The 16,027-nt window shown below is 41.6% G+C and overlaps 1 protein-coding gene across 4 annotated transcripts in view; it reads left to right on the forward strand.

Moving 5' to 3' along the window:
* The first annotated feature begins 231 nt into the window (after positions 1-231).
* Positions 232-16,027, forward strand: part of SLC36A4 (solute carrier family 36 member 4) — a 107,196-nt gene continuing 91,400 nt past the window's right edge. For 3 of the 4 annotated variants that reach the window (XM_040584011.1, XM_040584013.1, XM_040584014.1), the window contains exons 1-4: positions 232-340; positions 13,546-13,669; positions 14,465-14,555; positions 15,636-15,724. In XM_040584011.1, coding sequence (XP_040439945.1) covers positions 313-340; positions 13,546-13,669; positions 14,465-14,555; positions 15,636-15,724 — 332 coding nt within the window. In that variant the 5' untranslated portion in view covers positions 232-312. Of the gene's footprint in view, positions 341-1,063; positions 1,468-13,545; positions 13,670-14,464; positions 14,556-15,635; positions 15,725-16,027 lie in introns of those variants that run through there. The other variant, XM_040584012.1, reaches the window with a different exon arrangement.

Consider the following 16,027-nt stretch of genomic DNA (forward strand, 5'->3'; position numbering starts at 1 on the left):
CTCAGTACGGCAGTTGGTGGAGCGCAGACTCCCCTGTCGTCCAGCGCTGTCTTTGCTCATATTCTACTTGCTATAATTAATAAAATTTTAATTGGATTATGATCCATTGTGGTCTCAATTTATAACATCACAGAGCCCGCCATAACACACCCAGCCTGGAGGACCCACCCTGCCGCGCGCAGGTCTTGTCTTTCCGCCTGGTATCTATGGTTCGCTCCGGCGAGGGGCGGCCCGTTGGGCAGGGCGCATGCGCCGCGCCGTTACCGGCCGGCTCCACAGTGGCGGAAGGGCGAGCGGAGAGCCGGCGGGGAGATGGACGGCGTCGGCAAGGAGGAGCTGGGTGAGGCGTGCCGTGCGGCCCGGCGGCGGGAGCAGCCGAGGGGCAGCGGCGTAGCGGCTCGCCGCGGGGTAGAGAGGAGGGGGGGTGGGCGTGAAGAGCGGCCGGCCAACTCCCCCCCCCCTCCCCTCTGAGAGGAATGGTCCGGCCCACGGGGGGATGCGCTGCAGCCCTCAGCGCATCGAGGCGGGAGGGATAAACCATCCCACCTGGGGGAGGGGTGGGCCCACTTGTAACGGCCCTCCGCGTCAGGCGGCGGCGGCCGGGGCATCCGGAGCGCACGGCGCCGGGGCGGGTGATGAGGGCCTGGCGCCTCGAAGCCGGCCCGGCCGCACTTGGGGCCAGGCGGCGCGGAGGGACCGCGGGGCATTTCCTCCTGTCGCGGCATCCTGGGGGAGGGGGACGCGGCCGGGGGCTGCGGGCAGCGGGGGGTCGGCAGGTCCAGCCCCGCCTGGCAGACCCCCGCCGCGCCGCGCCGGGCGGCCGGGCAGGCCCCTGAGGGCCTCAGCCGCACGTGACGGGCTCTCGGGTTCAGTGGGAACTCAGGGGCCCGCATAGAACTTTGTGGAAATACTTTCTCTTCGCATCGTTTGGTGATGCTTTTATCTACGGTGGAAAGCAGAGGCGGTTTTTTTCTGTTGCTTCTTCGTGGTTTGTGTCCGTCGTACACCCCCCCCCCCCCCCCCCCCCCCCCAGTGTGTGTGTGTATGCATTAGCAGTGTTTATTGCAGATTAGTCTTCGGACCTTTAAATCTGACGGTGGGAGGGCATATACACGTTCACCTCTTAATTCGTCTGTCTGTAGATGGATGACTCGTAGCAGGTGTCGTCATAAAGCATAGCTTATTCTGGGCTGGACTGGGCAGGCTGAAAATCTTATCTCAAAGCAGTGTTCCACTGTAATCTGAAGAATTTGGCCTGTCCAGTGTTAATGATGGCAAGCAGGAGTCGTGCTTCTGATTTTATTGTCCCGGGGCAGATCCATCTTGCAATGGGAGATTGCCACCTCCTGAGAAAAAGTGGTAGAAATAAAAATTATCTTTTTTTTTTTCCCTAAGGTTCTCAGAACCTTTAGAACCAGAATTTTTTATGGGAGTAACCGTTTAAAAATACAGATCAGCCAGCACCTGGTAAGATTTCAACAGAGCCAAACCGTGTAAAAAAAATCTGAGTACTTAATAAAACTTGTCTTACCTATGTGTTGTCGCTTGAAAGTGTGTTAATCCTGTAGGAATGTGTGGCTTGGTCTAGACAGGATAGTGGATTATTTAAGACTAACATCTTTCCAAACAAATGATCTGTTGTGGGTTGGGGTAAAAGTGCTTCTTTGAAAGTGTGTAATAAACTATGGAGACCTGTGTACGCTTTGGTTTAATAACTCAAGTGTCTTGGTTTATTAACCTTCTGGATTTGACAGTTACAATGCAAAAGCAAACAGTTCTTCCTGCTTCCTGAGTGGCATGATTCACTTTTGTTTAGAAATAAGTGTTCTCAAGATTAATAAATTCCACCATAAAGCAGAATAAATCTACTTTATTAAGTTACAGTCTGTAATGGAGAGGAAATAAATGACATGAAGTTATATTTTCCCATGAAAAAAGCAGAATGATTCAAATAACTGCACCAAGCGTAGCTTTGAAGCTCTTGAAAAACAACAAAAGCTAATGCAAACTTTTACTATTCTGGAAAATTTATTTAATAGACATTTTTAAACCAGATGAGTTTTGCTTTTTAATTTTCATTCTGAAAAATACATTTAGTAGCAAAAAAAGGAGTGTTTTTTGTTTGTTCTTGTATCTCTTGTATTCAGTAGGAATTGTGGTAGTAGAAAATAAAAAGGGAGCTCACTTGTGTATGGTTGAATGGGATTATCTGTTACATCCCCCTTGAACTTGAAAAATGTACAGAAGTTTATAAATCTGGACCTGTGTGCTCCTAGCACTATTATACATAGTCATATTGTGTTGATTGTATTTTCTTTGGTGGTTGTGGAGGCATGTGACTGAGTAACGTGGCAGATCCTGCCAAATTCACATGTGATTCGTGGATGATGGTGTACTTTCCAGTTTGATGCCTTCTGGAGACATGCTGGGAAGGTTTATTTGTAGGCTGAAGTTTGGGGAGTGGAGAAACAGCTATTTCTTTCTGTGGTTGAGGGAGTAACAGCGTTCTGAGGTGAACTGCTTACTGAACCAGTTGTAAATTCTGAAAATAATTAGTGGCAGTGTTTTCTTTGTAACTAAATTTTTCCTGAGAGTCCTGGTTCAGAACACTGAATTGAAAAGTGTTAAGATGATAAAACTATCTGTAAATTGAATGCCATTTCTGGGAATACCAAGCCTTTCATGTTGTCACAGTTGTGGTTGCCACCTGATACTGATGTGTTTTCTGTGTTATGCTGTAGTGATGTCTCCTTGACTGTGTCTGCTGTTCAGAGACTCAATCACTAATCTTGTCGCTTAAGAGCAGCCACAGGCTTGGTTAGGTGACAGAAGCTCTGGGTATGCCCTCTAGATCATGAATATAGCATTCTATAGCCTGTGAGAAAATACTAGCATAAAACCACATTTTAGGCTAATGTAAAGGTTATGTGGTTCTGATTTTTTTCTTTTATACAGCAGGCAAAACAGCTGCTTATTAAATTGAATCTATACCCCTATTGCAGAGAGACTGTGTCACACTTTTAAAATAAAAAAATTTCACAGGACTGCAAATCTTGTGCTGCGTTTCTGCACAATAACATGCTAACGCAGCCAGAAGCTGACTGAGCAGTGAAGTATCTACAAGACCCCCTTTGCCTACTGCTTTTTGTCAAGTGTTTAATATACATGTGAGGTGGTGGTCCAACAAGACCTCAATAAATGAGTAAAAACAGCTGGTGTAAACAATTATAAGCTATATCTTGTCCTCCAAATCTTTTCATGCTTATATGTCAAATCCAGTTCTCTCTGTTTGGTGCTACAGACTTCAAAACCCTCAAGGAAAAAAAAAAAAACGTATCATATTGCTAAATTTGATTTGGAAAAGGAGTTTTAGATAGGAGGTTGGGGGGTGACCTTTTCTGAAGGAACAATGGAAGATGGTATTTGGCTTTGTTTTTAATATCTCCTTAGCCTTTAACTTGCTATGCAGCCCTAGCAAACTGCTTCACCTTTTTGTCGCTGTTTCTCCCATAAAATGAAAATGATGGAGATTAGTTTTATCCCTTGTGCTGTTAAGAGGTTCAGTTAATTTCGGAAATGTTAATTGCTCGAGCAGTATAGAAAAATTAACTAAAGTTCTCAGTGAAAATGCATTTCTTTGCAGAGCTTTTGAACCTAAGGATTACTTTAATATGCTGTAAAAGCTTTAGAATTAAGGACATTTACTAACAGCTCAAAGGTTTCTTTGGCATTATGTCCATAAATGTTGGCAAGATGCTGGGTATTTCTAAGAGATAGAAAATGACACTTGAAGATACAAAAATAGTGGAAATAGTGGTGATAACAATTGAAACGCTGCAGATTTAATCTCATTATGTAACTAGTGATTGACTAGTGATTGGAATTGGTCAGGTGTTTTTGAGGATACAATGTTGACATTTATGCATGCTTATAGTGTGATGCGTAATGAATGTCTCTCTCCAGTAGGTTAAGGAATCAGTTTAACATTGCCGTGGTAATTCTGGGAAAAGCTGAAATGCATTTCATGTTGCCTTGCTTGATAGTAGTAGTACTTGCGGAGCTTTTTGGCATCCTGCTTACGTGGGTGTCCACAGAAGAAAATGGAAACAATGACAGATATTTAAAGAACTGTTAAAGACAATCGTAAGACAGCATTTGGTCGGAAAAGATTTTTGTGGTACGAGGAGAAAAGGAATTCGTAGTAGCTGAGGGAAAGACGGTGCTGAAAATTGGCTGGTACTTTGGCTAAGTACAAACAAAAGGGTGTGGAGAAGTGAATTTCCAAAGTCTTAGTTGTGCTGAATAAAGATGAAGCAGAATTTTCAGTGAGTCCTGTGACTGAGGACTGGAGTGGATCATTAATAGCGTATGGTGTTTGGGCATGGTCTGGACAGCTTGGCGGAGCATGGACCTAAGGTAGGCTGAGGTGTGCTCTGCACTGTATGCTTTGTGAGACGGCAGGAAGCCAACTTACCTCTGACACAGGTATGGCATGCATATGCTGTTCTTGTAGCTGGAGTGTGAGATCACGTTTAAACTGCACATACTGAACCTTCCTAGGAAGGAATCAAAGTGAATGTGTGTATTCTGTGCTGATATTCTGGCAGTGATTGTGGTGTGATTTCCAGAATAGTTAATTTCAGGCTTGGTCTAAGTAGCTACTCTTCTGCTTTGTGGGGCAGGGAAAGCTCAAGCTTTCTTGCCTGGTGTGCTCTAGACCACAAGTTTGGACCCATTAAACTCAAGTGACATAAAAACATGTCACTGTGAGCATGGACTGTGCAGTGGGGACGTAGCCACAGTATTCCGACAGTGGAGATGGATTATCAAATGAAAACCCACGCTTAGAAAGTCGCATGATCCAAACCTCGTGCTGTGTCTTAGTACCATTACTGTTAATGGATTCACGTTTTAGGCCAAAGCTATACACCAGTCATGGGATAAGGGAGGAATGATGGGGAATAGAGGCAATTCAGGGGCATTTATGTGGCTAGAATAGAGACCTTACAGCATTGCTGAGTATTTGATGTAATACAGTATTTCAGGGGAACCTGTAGTAAGCGTAGTTATCGCAATATGAGTTGGTGCTGATTGCTATTACCTGTGTTTTAAAACTCTTTTATGGAATTTATTTTCACATGAGCTATTATGTTAGAATAGGACCAGCAAACTGCCAGCCTGGGTGTACAGATAGGAAGTGGATATTCTGAGATCGAATTTAAGCTATTTCTAAGAACATGGGTGAACAGTCAATCTAATCTACTCCTGTTGCCCAGGACTGGTACGCTAAAGGATGGTTGAAGACGTTAAAAGGTACTGTTATCATGGTTATATACTGGTCCCACAAGACAAAAAATGTACATAATTCGATGTAGATTTGAAAGGGTTATTGTTCTGTGGAGTTTTACAGGCATAGAGTTCCACTGGGTGCTTGGTCTAAAATAACGTTCTTTCACTCTGCATTCAGTTTCTTCAGAAGTAGTCTTGGATTTCTACTGTTTTTTCTGCTGACCTGCAAATATATTTTAGAGGCAAGAGATTTAGTCTGTAGCGGTACACAGAACTTCTCAAGACTTACTATGACCTATATACATAAATGACATAAAACATTAATTTGTGTTGTATGGGGTAAGATATTTAACAATAGTAATGTTTTTCTTTATTGCTGTCTACATTAAATTAAAATTTGTTGCTTTGAATCTTGTTTTTTTATTAAATAATTTCTTTTTTTTCCAGGCATACACTCAGACAAATAATTGTCTACATCATAACGGTTAAAATAAATGCCTCTCATCTGGTAGAAAAGGCCAGTCATAGAACATAATTAACTAAGCCTCCTACTGTGCTCCAGTTGTGTGCAATTTTGGTGCTGTTGTGATCAGCTACCACCTCAGTGAAAAGCGGATGGCAGTGATCTTGGAGCTTTGGAAGGCCTGGTTGTATTTTTGAGATATATTAAATTAACTTTTTTTTTCCTTTTGCGGATTATCAGTTTGATCAGCATTTTAGAAGTACAGCAGTGTGGTAAACTAATAGCAGTAAAATCAGTTACACAATGCAAATACTTTGCAGTGAAGGTTGGCAAAGATTGTATCTGTAAAAATAAACATATTCAAATGTTTATTTTAATTGAATTCAGGTTTAAAAAGTTTTTTAGTGGCACTTTCTTTCTCTGTGGCCAAGTAGACTAATTTTCAATGTTTAAGTAAGGTGAAGTCCTCCCTTCTCTCTGGAACAGCTGGTACTACGTTCCTCACATAAGGAAATTCCCTCTAAAAACATTATTTTGACACTTAATTGGCTTGACATGTGAATGTTGTCTGGCTTCTTCTACTTAGCTGTGTTTGAAAGAAGCATAGTTTAAAAAAATCCCAAGATCCTGCTATCCCAGTAACCCTTACTGACATTCAAGTCTCTGTTCATTTCAACCTGTAGACCAATGATGATGGACAGGTTAGCATGATGTGTAATGAAAGCAGAATGTAGGTAACTGTAGTGTGTTGTAGAAGGTGGTAATGGGTGCAGAAAATGTTCAATTCTTGCATATAGTGACTACAGAATAGCAGCTACTCCTTCCTAATAGGAGGTTCCATGGTATTGGGACTCGAAGTTTTCTATGAAATGTGTTGCCTTGTACATTGAGCCACTTTGTAAATAAAACTTTAATGTGGTCTTCAGAGTGAATAGTTTTTATGATACATTGCCTTTCTGTCCTTATCAGTGATAGCTCATGGCTTTCAGCTGGGAAGGCAATTGAGTATGAAACTGAGATGTTCTATTGCATAAGTGACACTAATAAAATAGCAGAATGGTGTGGGGAAACAAATAACTAATACCTCCCTAGGACTTGGAAATAAATATTCAAACCACCATGATAAATGTATTTACACAGCATTTTTTCCCTGGAAGGATGGTCAGGTACTTAGCTTAAGCCACTTGGATAAAAAAGTGGGGATATATTAAAATCCCTGTTGCCTTCCTTTCTGGTTAAGATGATGGTGTAGTGTGGAACACCTTGTGGTGAAGAAGGAGCACAACTATGCTTGAAGCGGTCTGAAGTTGGAATAAGAAAATACGCCGAGTGCACCTGCTGACAGTTGTTTTTCTCAGTTGTGAGGTTGTGTGCTGTGCTGTAGTTCAGAGAGCTCCACTCTGATTTTTGGCAGTTTTATGGGTCTTCCTGAATCTCGTCAATGAATCGTGAGATGGCAGACTGGCTGGACAAAAGTTCAAGTACAAGAACCAAAAGGCGTAAGGAGAAGTTACAAAGCAGATTTTATAGACATTTGTACTTTATGCAGAAAAAATGAATAGTTATGAGACTGAGAAGGAATGTAATGTCACGGAGGCAAATGCACAAGGGTGAAAACGATCGAACCGTAAGTATTTATGTGTGATTCTGATTTGGAGATAATTTAGTGGATCTAGCAGAGAGTGAAAAGATGAAAAAGAGGAACCTGTTGTAAAAGTTGTGTGTGCTTGAAGATCATTTATATGGGAAATCATTTAAGTGAAAGCTCAAGAAACAGCATGAGGACAAAATATTCCATCACAAAAATCCAAGCCCAGTAAAGGTTAGCGTATGCAACTCATGCATCGCAATAGTTTTTCTTATGGAGGGTTACTTTTACTCACTGTGTTCCAGCAGTATATGATTGGAAATGCAAAGTCTCTCCTGTGAATTTTAAAAAAAGGACTATTACGATACTGTTGTTAGCTTAGGAAGTGGCATAAAATTGCACCATATATGAATTTCCTCTGTTCAGATTTCATGAGATAGTACCCGCCTGGAGTACTGCATCCAGCGCTGGGGCCCCCAACACAAGTCCAGAGGTGGGCCCTGAAAATGGCCAGAGGCTGGAGCACCTCTCCTATAAAGCCAGGCTGGGCGAGTTGGGGTTGTGCAGCCTGGAGAAGAGAAGGCTCGTGGGAGGTCTCATTGTGGCCTTTCAGGACTTCAAGGGGGCTTCTAAGAAGGATGGAGAGAGACTTTTTGCCAGGGCCTGTAGTGAGAGGAGAAGTGGGAATGACTTTAAACTGAAAGAGGGTAGACTTAGGTCAGATATAAGGAGGAAATTTATTATGAGAGTGGTGAGACGCTGGCACAGATTGCCAGAGAAGCTGTGGGTGCCCCATCCCTGGCAGGGCTCAAGGCCAGGCTGGACGGGGCTGGGAGCGACCTGGGCTGGTGGAAGGTCCCTGCCTGTGGCAGGGGGCTTGGAACTAGGCGATCTTTAAAGGCCATAAACCTTTTAAGGTTTATATTGACTACAGGTATGGACTGAAAGAAACCTTTGCGTAGAACCCCTTCTGGTGGCAAAGCTGGTTATCTTTCTTTTCGGTCAGTATAGTGGGTCACGTGGTTGGGTGCAATGTTAGGAGTAAATTGTGTGGTGGAAATTCTTTGTGAAATATACTTCCTAAAAGCTGCATCATGCTCATGTAGGTATCTCCTTAAAACTCAAATTTACTATTACCAGTAGCAAGCAGAGTAGTAGTCTACTACCCAAGTGTCCTGCTGTTTCTCCAGGAGGCGTCCCTGAAAAGCACAGTGGTTACTGGTATTTCAGATGGCAAAGGATTTTTTTCCCCCACAAGAATTAATGTATTGGAAGTGGTGAAATATTCAAGACAGTGTGTATGGTATGAAGGCTGGAGAGGCAGGAACAGGCTCATCAGTTGGAGGAGAGGCTGGCTTTTTGGAGTGGATTGCTGGTGTAAATCTTCTAGTGCGAGCTTTCTTCCTGCCTCTTTGAGAATGCTTATGCTTTCACTAATGCCGTCGTCTCAGTCCTGAACGAAGATCGGGATGTGAGTCAAATGAGGAAGAGATGAAGAAAAGGGGTGACGGTCAGACATTCAGTCTCATAGGTGAAGAGGCTGGCTTCTCTCTGAGTGATGGTTCAGTCTGGAAAGACAGCATCTCCTCCATTTCTTGGGTTATCTGTCATCCTGGTTATCATGGTCTTCCATGACAAGTAACAGTGAATTTAAGGAAAATAGGACAGTATGCATTGCCTGACTGCATGTATCTTCATTCTATTCCATTAATTCTTACATCCAGAAATGCTTTGCTTTTTGTCATAATCAGTCAGCTGTTGTGTGGGACAAATGAGCTTATGGCTCAAGATCAGAGGTAAAGCTAACCAGGGGAAGGGAATGGTGAGTGTCTGCTACAGACCACCAAGTTAGGAGGAAGAGGTGGATGAAACAACTGGAAGAAGCCTTCTGTGCATGGGTCCTGGTTGTCATGGGGGACTTTTACCACCTAATTCCTCCCAGGGACGCCATATGTTAGGGCCTAAGGAATTGAGGATTTTTTTGGAGTGCTTGTAGGATGATTTCTTTCATGCAAGTGCTCAATGAGCCAGCTAGGGAAAATGTGTTCCTGGTTCTGCTGCTCATGAGTATGGAAGATGGTGGATGGCAGCCTTGGCTGCGGTGACAATGGGTGATGAAACTGAAGATCCTGAAAGTAAGGAAGACGAGTTCCAGATTAAAGTACACTCCATGAGGATGAATTTATGCATGTTCTGGTCATCTTGGTCAAGAGTGTAGTAAGAGTATAGCAAATGTTTTCCACTCTACTGTTACAAAATAAATAGAACAAAAATAAGAACTAGATACTAGATTTTGTTTATCTCTAATTTACACAGAGAAGAATTTTTTTTTTTAATGATGTAACCTAGAATTTACATAGATGCTATGCATTAGTTTCTAAATAGCTACTAGTTTATTTTCCTGCCAGAGTAGAACCCAGAAAAATTCAGTGTGTTTTGCCAGTCTGATTGTGCTGTTCTTTGGTGACGAAGTTCTTTGACAGTGTCTGATGGAATACCAATAACTAGGAAAAATAGACTTGTACGTGAACTTATTTGAAAGTTCTCTGAATATCTCTAAAATTTCTCTCTGTTGAAGGTTTTGATACTGAAATGTTGTTCTGTGGTGCTTTAAATTTTTGTTTGTTGGTTTGAAGATGTGAATGAAACCTACCAGTTACTTTAAGTATGTGTATTTTGCTTTGGGCTTCTTTGGTACGGTGTTTCACATGTGTGTTTGGAGTTTGCTGAAGCAATCAGGACTGGTATTTACATAGATTACAGAATAAACAAAACCCATAAAACCACTCAAAAGCAATCTTACTTAAGGACAGCTTGCTTTGAAGCAGTCCTTCAGTAAGCTACAAAACTACTTCACAGGAAAAGTTAGAAATGACAAATGTTTAAAAAAAACCCCAACTTAAAAAAAACTTAACACAGTAGGTGAACTGAGGAGGATTAGATTGTAAACTCTTCAGGGCAGAGGCTGTTTTCTTAGTTTTTGTTTCCATAGTTGCTTAGCAGTTCTAGACATGACAAGTTAAGTAATTATGAGAGCTTGGATAGCGATAACAATAACCCCTACATGTCTAGATGGCTTTTGGTGTGGGCAGAAGAATTTAGGAGGGAAAGAATAGCTTGTTTTAGAAAAATTCCTATTACTTCAGTAATGAGGGAAATGCTTGAGCATGTCTAATCCATTCCTAGAGGACTACCTTTGCGATCAGAAGAAGGGTTGGGAAGCTGGATGGAAAGTAAAATGGGATTTCTATAAAATTCAAGAGTCTTGAGTATGATGTAGTTGCCTGGTAAACAGTGTGGAAGTATGTGTATACCGAACGAGTCGGTAGCAGGCTGGAATGGAGGAAGAGAAATTCACTTTTCTCTCTTTACGTCTGTTGTGGAAGGTCACCAGTGCTGTTTGTCCTAAGAGTTGTGTCAATCCCGTCACGCTGCTAAATAGGAACCTTATTGCTGCATGTTGTCATTATTGTTTGGCATTACAAACAGCATCCTACAAAACTGGAAAAGTAATTTAACGATGGTTTATTTCATATGTTGTTGAATCTCATGTGATCACAGACTTTGCACACTTGTAGTTTGGCTTGTTCCTAGTGACAACACTTCAGATCGTTAGACTCAGTATTTTGAAAAAATGAAAATGAGCCTTATCACTTGCCCACTGGGTAAAACTTCCAGCATCGGCACTTGGCTTCCTCTGCCCCCTCTGAGGACAGACTTTTACTTCAGTACTAGGGTAATGCAGGTCTTGGTGAGCGTGGAATGATCTCAGCAGTGGCTCAGAGCTGAGAGAGGGGGGTTGTAGCATCCTCGAGAACTAGTCAGCACAGTGCTGTGGGTGTAGTGGGAGGGAACTTCTTTGCTGACCCTGCTTTTGATCAATTCATGGACTATATGCCATGCAGTGACAGATGACTCAGTCTTGACTTGTATAATTAGAATATCACTGAGTATGAACGTGCTTTACAGTGTACTTTATGACTGAGTCTCTGACCTCTGATTTTGCTCTCCGCTGGGCATTCTTGCTTCTGACAAGTGCTTTCATTACTGGCTTTCAACTTCATTGACAGCAAATTCAGATGACCCTTTGCTGTTTTCAGGAGAGTTTGAGCTATATGCTTTTAATTTCAGTAACCTGGATAAGCTGCCTTCTGCTTTATAGTATATATTATCTGCAGTTCTTCTGTGGAAACTCCTCTTGCTTGGGATTGTCTACAGTGCCCTGCTGATGGGTCAGACAGCTTCAGGGTTTCATAAGAACCTTCATGAGTTGTTGAATGGCTGTGGTGGGTTGACTCTGGCTGGCGGCCAGGTGCCCCCCGAAGCTGTTCTGTCCCCTCGGCTGGGTGGGGAGGGGGATACAAGGAAAGCTCTTGGGTGAAGATAAGGACAGAGTGATTGCTCACCAGTTACTGTCATGGGTAAAACAGACACGACTTGGGGGAAATAAATTAACTTATTGCCAATTAAACAGAGCAAGATAATGAGAAATAACCCCAAATCTAAAAAGCACCTTCCCCCCACCCCTCCCTTCTTCCCAGGCTCAGCTTCACTGCCGGCACCTCTGCTCCCACCGCTGCGCAGAGGAACGGGGCTGGGGTCAGCTGAAATCTGCCCGGCCCTGCCCCGGGGGGCTGCGGGGCTGCTGCTCGCCCCTCCCGGCCCCCCTCGCTGCCGCCGCTGTTCCCCCCCGCGGGGGTTTTTCCCCTTCTCAGCCCCTTCTCCCCGTGGCGCTGCCCCCGCGGCTGCGGGGCTCGGCCTCGGCCAGCGGCGGGCCCGGCCTGGAGCCGGGGGGCAGCGGCTCTGCTGGCCGGGGGGAGCTGCCCGCGGCACCGACGCCCGGGCACGCAGCCCCGGTACACTGGCTGATTTTTCCGTCTTCGGTATTTCCTGTCTGGTTCTGTGTGTGTATCTTTTCACAGGAAGTACAAATTTTGATCAGATTGACCATAATAACTCCCCCAAATAAAACCCGTATTTGGCAGGTTCATATCTATGGACTTTACAGATGTCAGTTGACCGTACCTTCTGTTAAATGTATTTCCTGTTTCCCTGGCGTTACAGATTTCACAGCTATTCAGTTAGCATCTCTATTTTCCTTACAAAATATATAAGGTTAGTCCGGTTAAGTTATTTAATGGTCATTCAAACTATAAAATATTTTTGCTTGCTGAACTGTGAAGCATGCTTTAATGCACCCAATACCTTTTGTGGTATTCTTCAGTGTTTTCAGAGTTCCCTAAATAATGCCTTAATTCCGTAAGGTGTGCTCTTGCTTGCTTAGAAATACTCAGTAATACTTTAATTTTTTTAAAATAGAAAATGTTAAATTTGTAGGGATTTCTTTTTTTGGTGAAATTGATGACAGTTGACACTTATCCAGTATATTTTTTGAATGGATACTGTGGTAGGCAAGTGAAAGGTGAATAATCTTTTTTCTCTTGGCAGAATTTGTTTTGCTTAACTGTAATAATTTTAAAAATGGTTATAATTCGACCAACATTAAACTGGCATAAGCTGTTCATTTTGCCTGAAAGGCACTTTTATTCACTGCTGGCTGCTTGCTATTGCTTGGCGCTGTTATTTAGCAGGGCAGTGGAATTGCATTTGTTGGCTGTGGTGGCAGTTCATGCTACTTTAAAACGTTTATGAAATTGCAGCTTTCAAAGCATGCAGCCTAATTTCTTTATGTTGGTTCTCCCACTGTCCCCGCTGACTGGGGACATCTTCTGTGGTACCTGTCTTACCTGTCCATTTTGGGATGGATGACTCTGGGGAGTGCCCTCGCTCAGCCCTGATTAGAGTAGACTAAATGCTTAGTTTTGCAGTAGCTAATGGTGAGTAAGATGAATCTCATCTTTTTGGAACAATGGATGACTTTTCTGTTGTGCTTTGTTGTATTAACTTGCAAAATGATCTAAACCATCATCGTTTTGATGATGAAGAGTTGTTTTTCTTAATGAAAAAGTGTAGTGTTTTCCCATAATAATAATAATGATATGGATAATGAGATGGTGTGCCACTTTATTTATAGAGAGACTTTCCTGTGGGAACTTGTGCTGTGTGTTATCTATCTGCCTGAGTCAGATTTATAGTTAGGAGCACATGTAAACCTCATGGCATGGGAAGTTTTCATCGTGTTTCTACTTCATAAACTTCTAAAGTATGTTTCTAATGGTAATGTGGTGCTAACTCTGTTGTACAGACATGGAAGTAATGAAGCCTTTAATTGATGAACAAAATTCAGATGGCATCTCAGATGAAGAGCATGAAAACAATTTCCTGCCAGTTGAGAAGCATTGCCAGCTTGTTAATGAAGAAGGCATTACGTATGTATTACTCTTAAGTATTAGCTTGTTAAAATTTGTTGCCTCTGACTTGTTTCTCATGAGTAGAACTCTTAGGGGGTTTTCTTGCACCTGCAGTACAATTTTGTGGTTATACATCAGGACTTCACATGGTTCTGGCAAAAAACAGCCCACATTGAGTAGGTTGTCTGTTCTTTGGAAGCTAACAATGTACTGGTCATAAAATATTCCACGGTGCTCATTTGTGAAGTGATTGGGTCACTCAAAATTCCAGCACTGTTCAAAAAAGGTTCTGATTTCTTTATGAAAAAATAAAATCAACTTCACATGCCTTTGGAAGTGATCTGTTAAAGTTTAGTTAGAAGAACTTGCAAAGGTTTGGGTTTGGTTTTTTTTTTTTGGTGTTTTTGGTTTTTGATAAAGCTCTGGCTGTCAGACTTGTGTTTTCTGGTAATTGTTTTGAATGTTACTGTTTCTAAAATAGCATTGATGAAATTTGGTGATTTTGACTCTGAGGCAAGAGGACAAGAAAATTGCACAGAAAATAACCTTTCACAAGCTGGAGGAAGGAACTGAAGATATAACTTGTATGTAGTATTTGAATGAGCTTGCATGTAAAGATAAGAACATCATTTGAATGTGCTGGACATTCTTTAAAGTAGCTGGACCACTTCAAAGTAGTTGAAGCTCACAATTTATCCCTTTTATCAGGAAATGACAGAGGGTGTGGCTTTCTTTTTGCCCTTTTTTTTTTTTGACTGCTGCCCCCCCCCCCACTTCTAATGTGACTTTTTTTTTTTTTTTTTTAATCCTCAGGTTTATACAAACACTTATGCACCTCCTCAAGGGAAACATTGGAACTGGGCTTCTTGGTCTTCCTCTTGCACTAAAAAATGCTGGCATTGTGGTAAGAATTCAGTTATTTTTCATAGATTAGAAAAATTATCTAGAAAGATCTACAGATATGTGCCTGGCCTGAAAAAATAAAGTCTTGATAGTTTTTTTGTTTGTCACTACCAACTTCAACAGTCATGTTCCCTTCTTTTCTCTTTAGTTAGTACTGAAGATGGAGATTTTTTTTTTTTGTTACTACTTCAGCCTGAAGACTTTTTAGCATGTGTTATATTTTTCCTTAGCCAAAGTGTTTTAGTCTGGCAAACCCAAAAACTTTGTCAGCAAAAAAAGATTTTTATTCACTCTGACTCCTATGATGTCTCCTGGGAATTGTTATTATGGGATTGTCTTACCTTTGCCCAGACTTCTCTAGAGCCAGGTTGTTTGTCCTAGGATGCAGCATCAGCTTGCTAAATCAGTCTTGTGTTTCTGCAGAAACAGGGTGTAGCACAGCTTGTTTATACCAGGCAGCAAACAATGCATTTCCTAAGGCAAGGTAAATTTAATCAGGTGAATTTTTCACCTTACAAAAGCAACTACCTTCTGTGAAAACTTTTGGTCAGAGTTCTACCCTGAAACAAATTTAATTTGAAAATTGTCTAGAACTTCTATAGTAGAAGTTATCAGTGCTGTGTTTTGGTTTTTTTTTGTTTTTTTTTTTTTATATACTGCAGATCAAGTCTTATTAATGTAAGGGAAAGAAACTTTCATTGTTGTTGCCACTTTAAAATGGTTCAAACCACTGTTTTGAATTGTGCAGTATGTGCAGTCTTCTCTCTTGACAATTTTTTTTGACAAATATCTTAAGCTGTTAAAGGAGTGAAGTTGTTTATGCCGATTTGGTATATATGGCTTGATAGCCCTGGAGTAACCTTCTGTCAAGTAGTGAACTAAAAGTAGGGAACGCCATAAAACTCAGAAGCAAATCCTCTGAGGGGAAAGGAATCCAGATGCGTAAATTTTAAAATTATTGATTTATTTGTCGCAGTGTGAAATTTTTGCATGTACAGATTTTCCCTCAGGATATTTTCATGAAAAATTGTTTATCTCCTGTGTCCTTTTTCTTTTTCTTTTTTTTTTTTCTCTATACCAGATTGGACCAATCAGCCTTGTGTTCATAGGAGTTGTATCTGTTCATTGTATGCACATCTTGGTACGTTGCAGCCGCTGTCTATGTCAGAGGTAAATGTGGAGCTATTCATTCTGTTGCTGAGTTTGAGTATTATTTTTTTGTTTTTCTATTTTGATTTTTGGCTTAATGAATGTCTTGATGCTGTAGCAGTTTCTTCTCTTCAGTTCAGAATCTTGTCCTTGAAAGAAACAACACTCAAATTTTTATTGTGCAACTATAAATGATAGCTATGCTTTGTGCAATACTGTTTTAATACATTGAAAAATTATTTGTTCTCCGCTTATACACAAAATGAAGTTGTTTTAACTTGTGTTGCCCAGTATCCTGGTCCCTGTCTCTGCTGACAGCTAACC

This window comes from Falco naumanni, chromosome 2 (genome assembly GCF_017639655.2).
Source record: "Falco naumanni isolate bFalNau1 chromosome 2, bFalNau1.pat, whole genome shotgun sequence".
Taxonomy (NCBI): Eukaryota; Metazoa; Chordata; class Aves; order Falconiformes; family Falconidae; genus Falco; species Falco naumanni.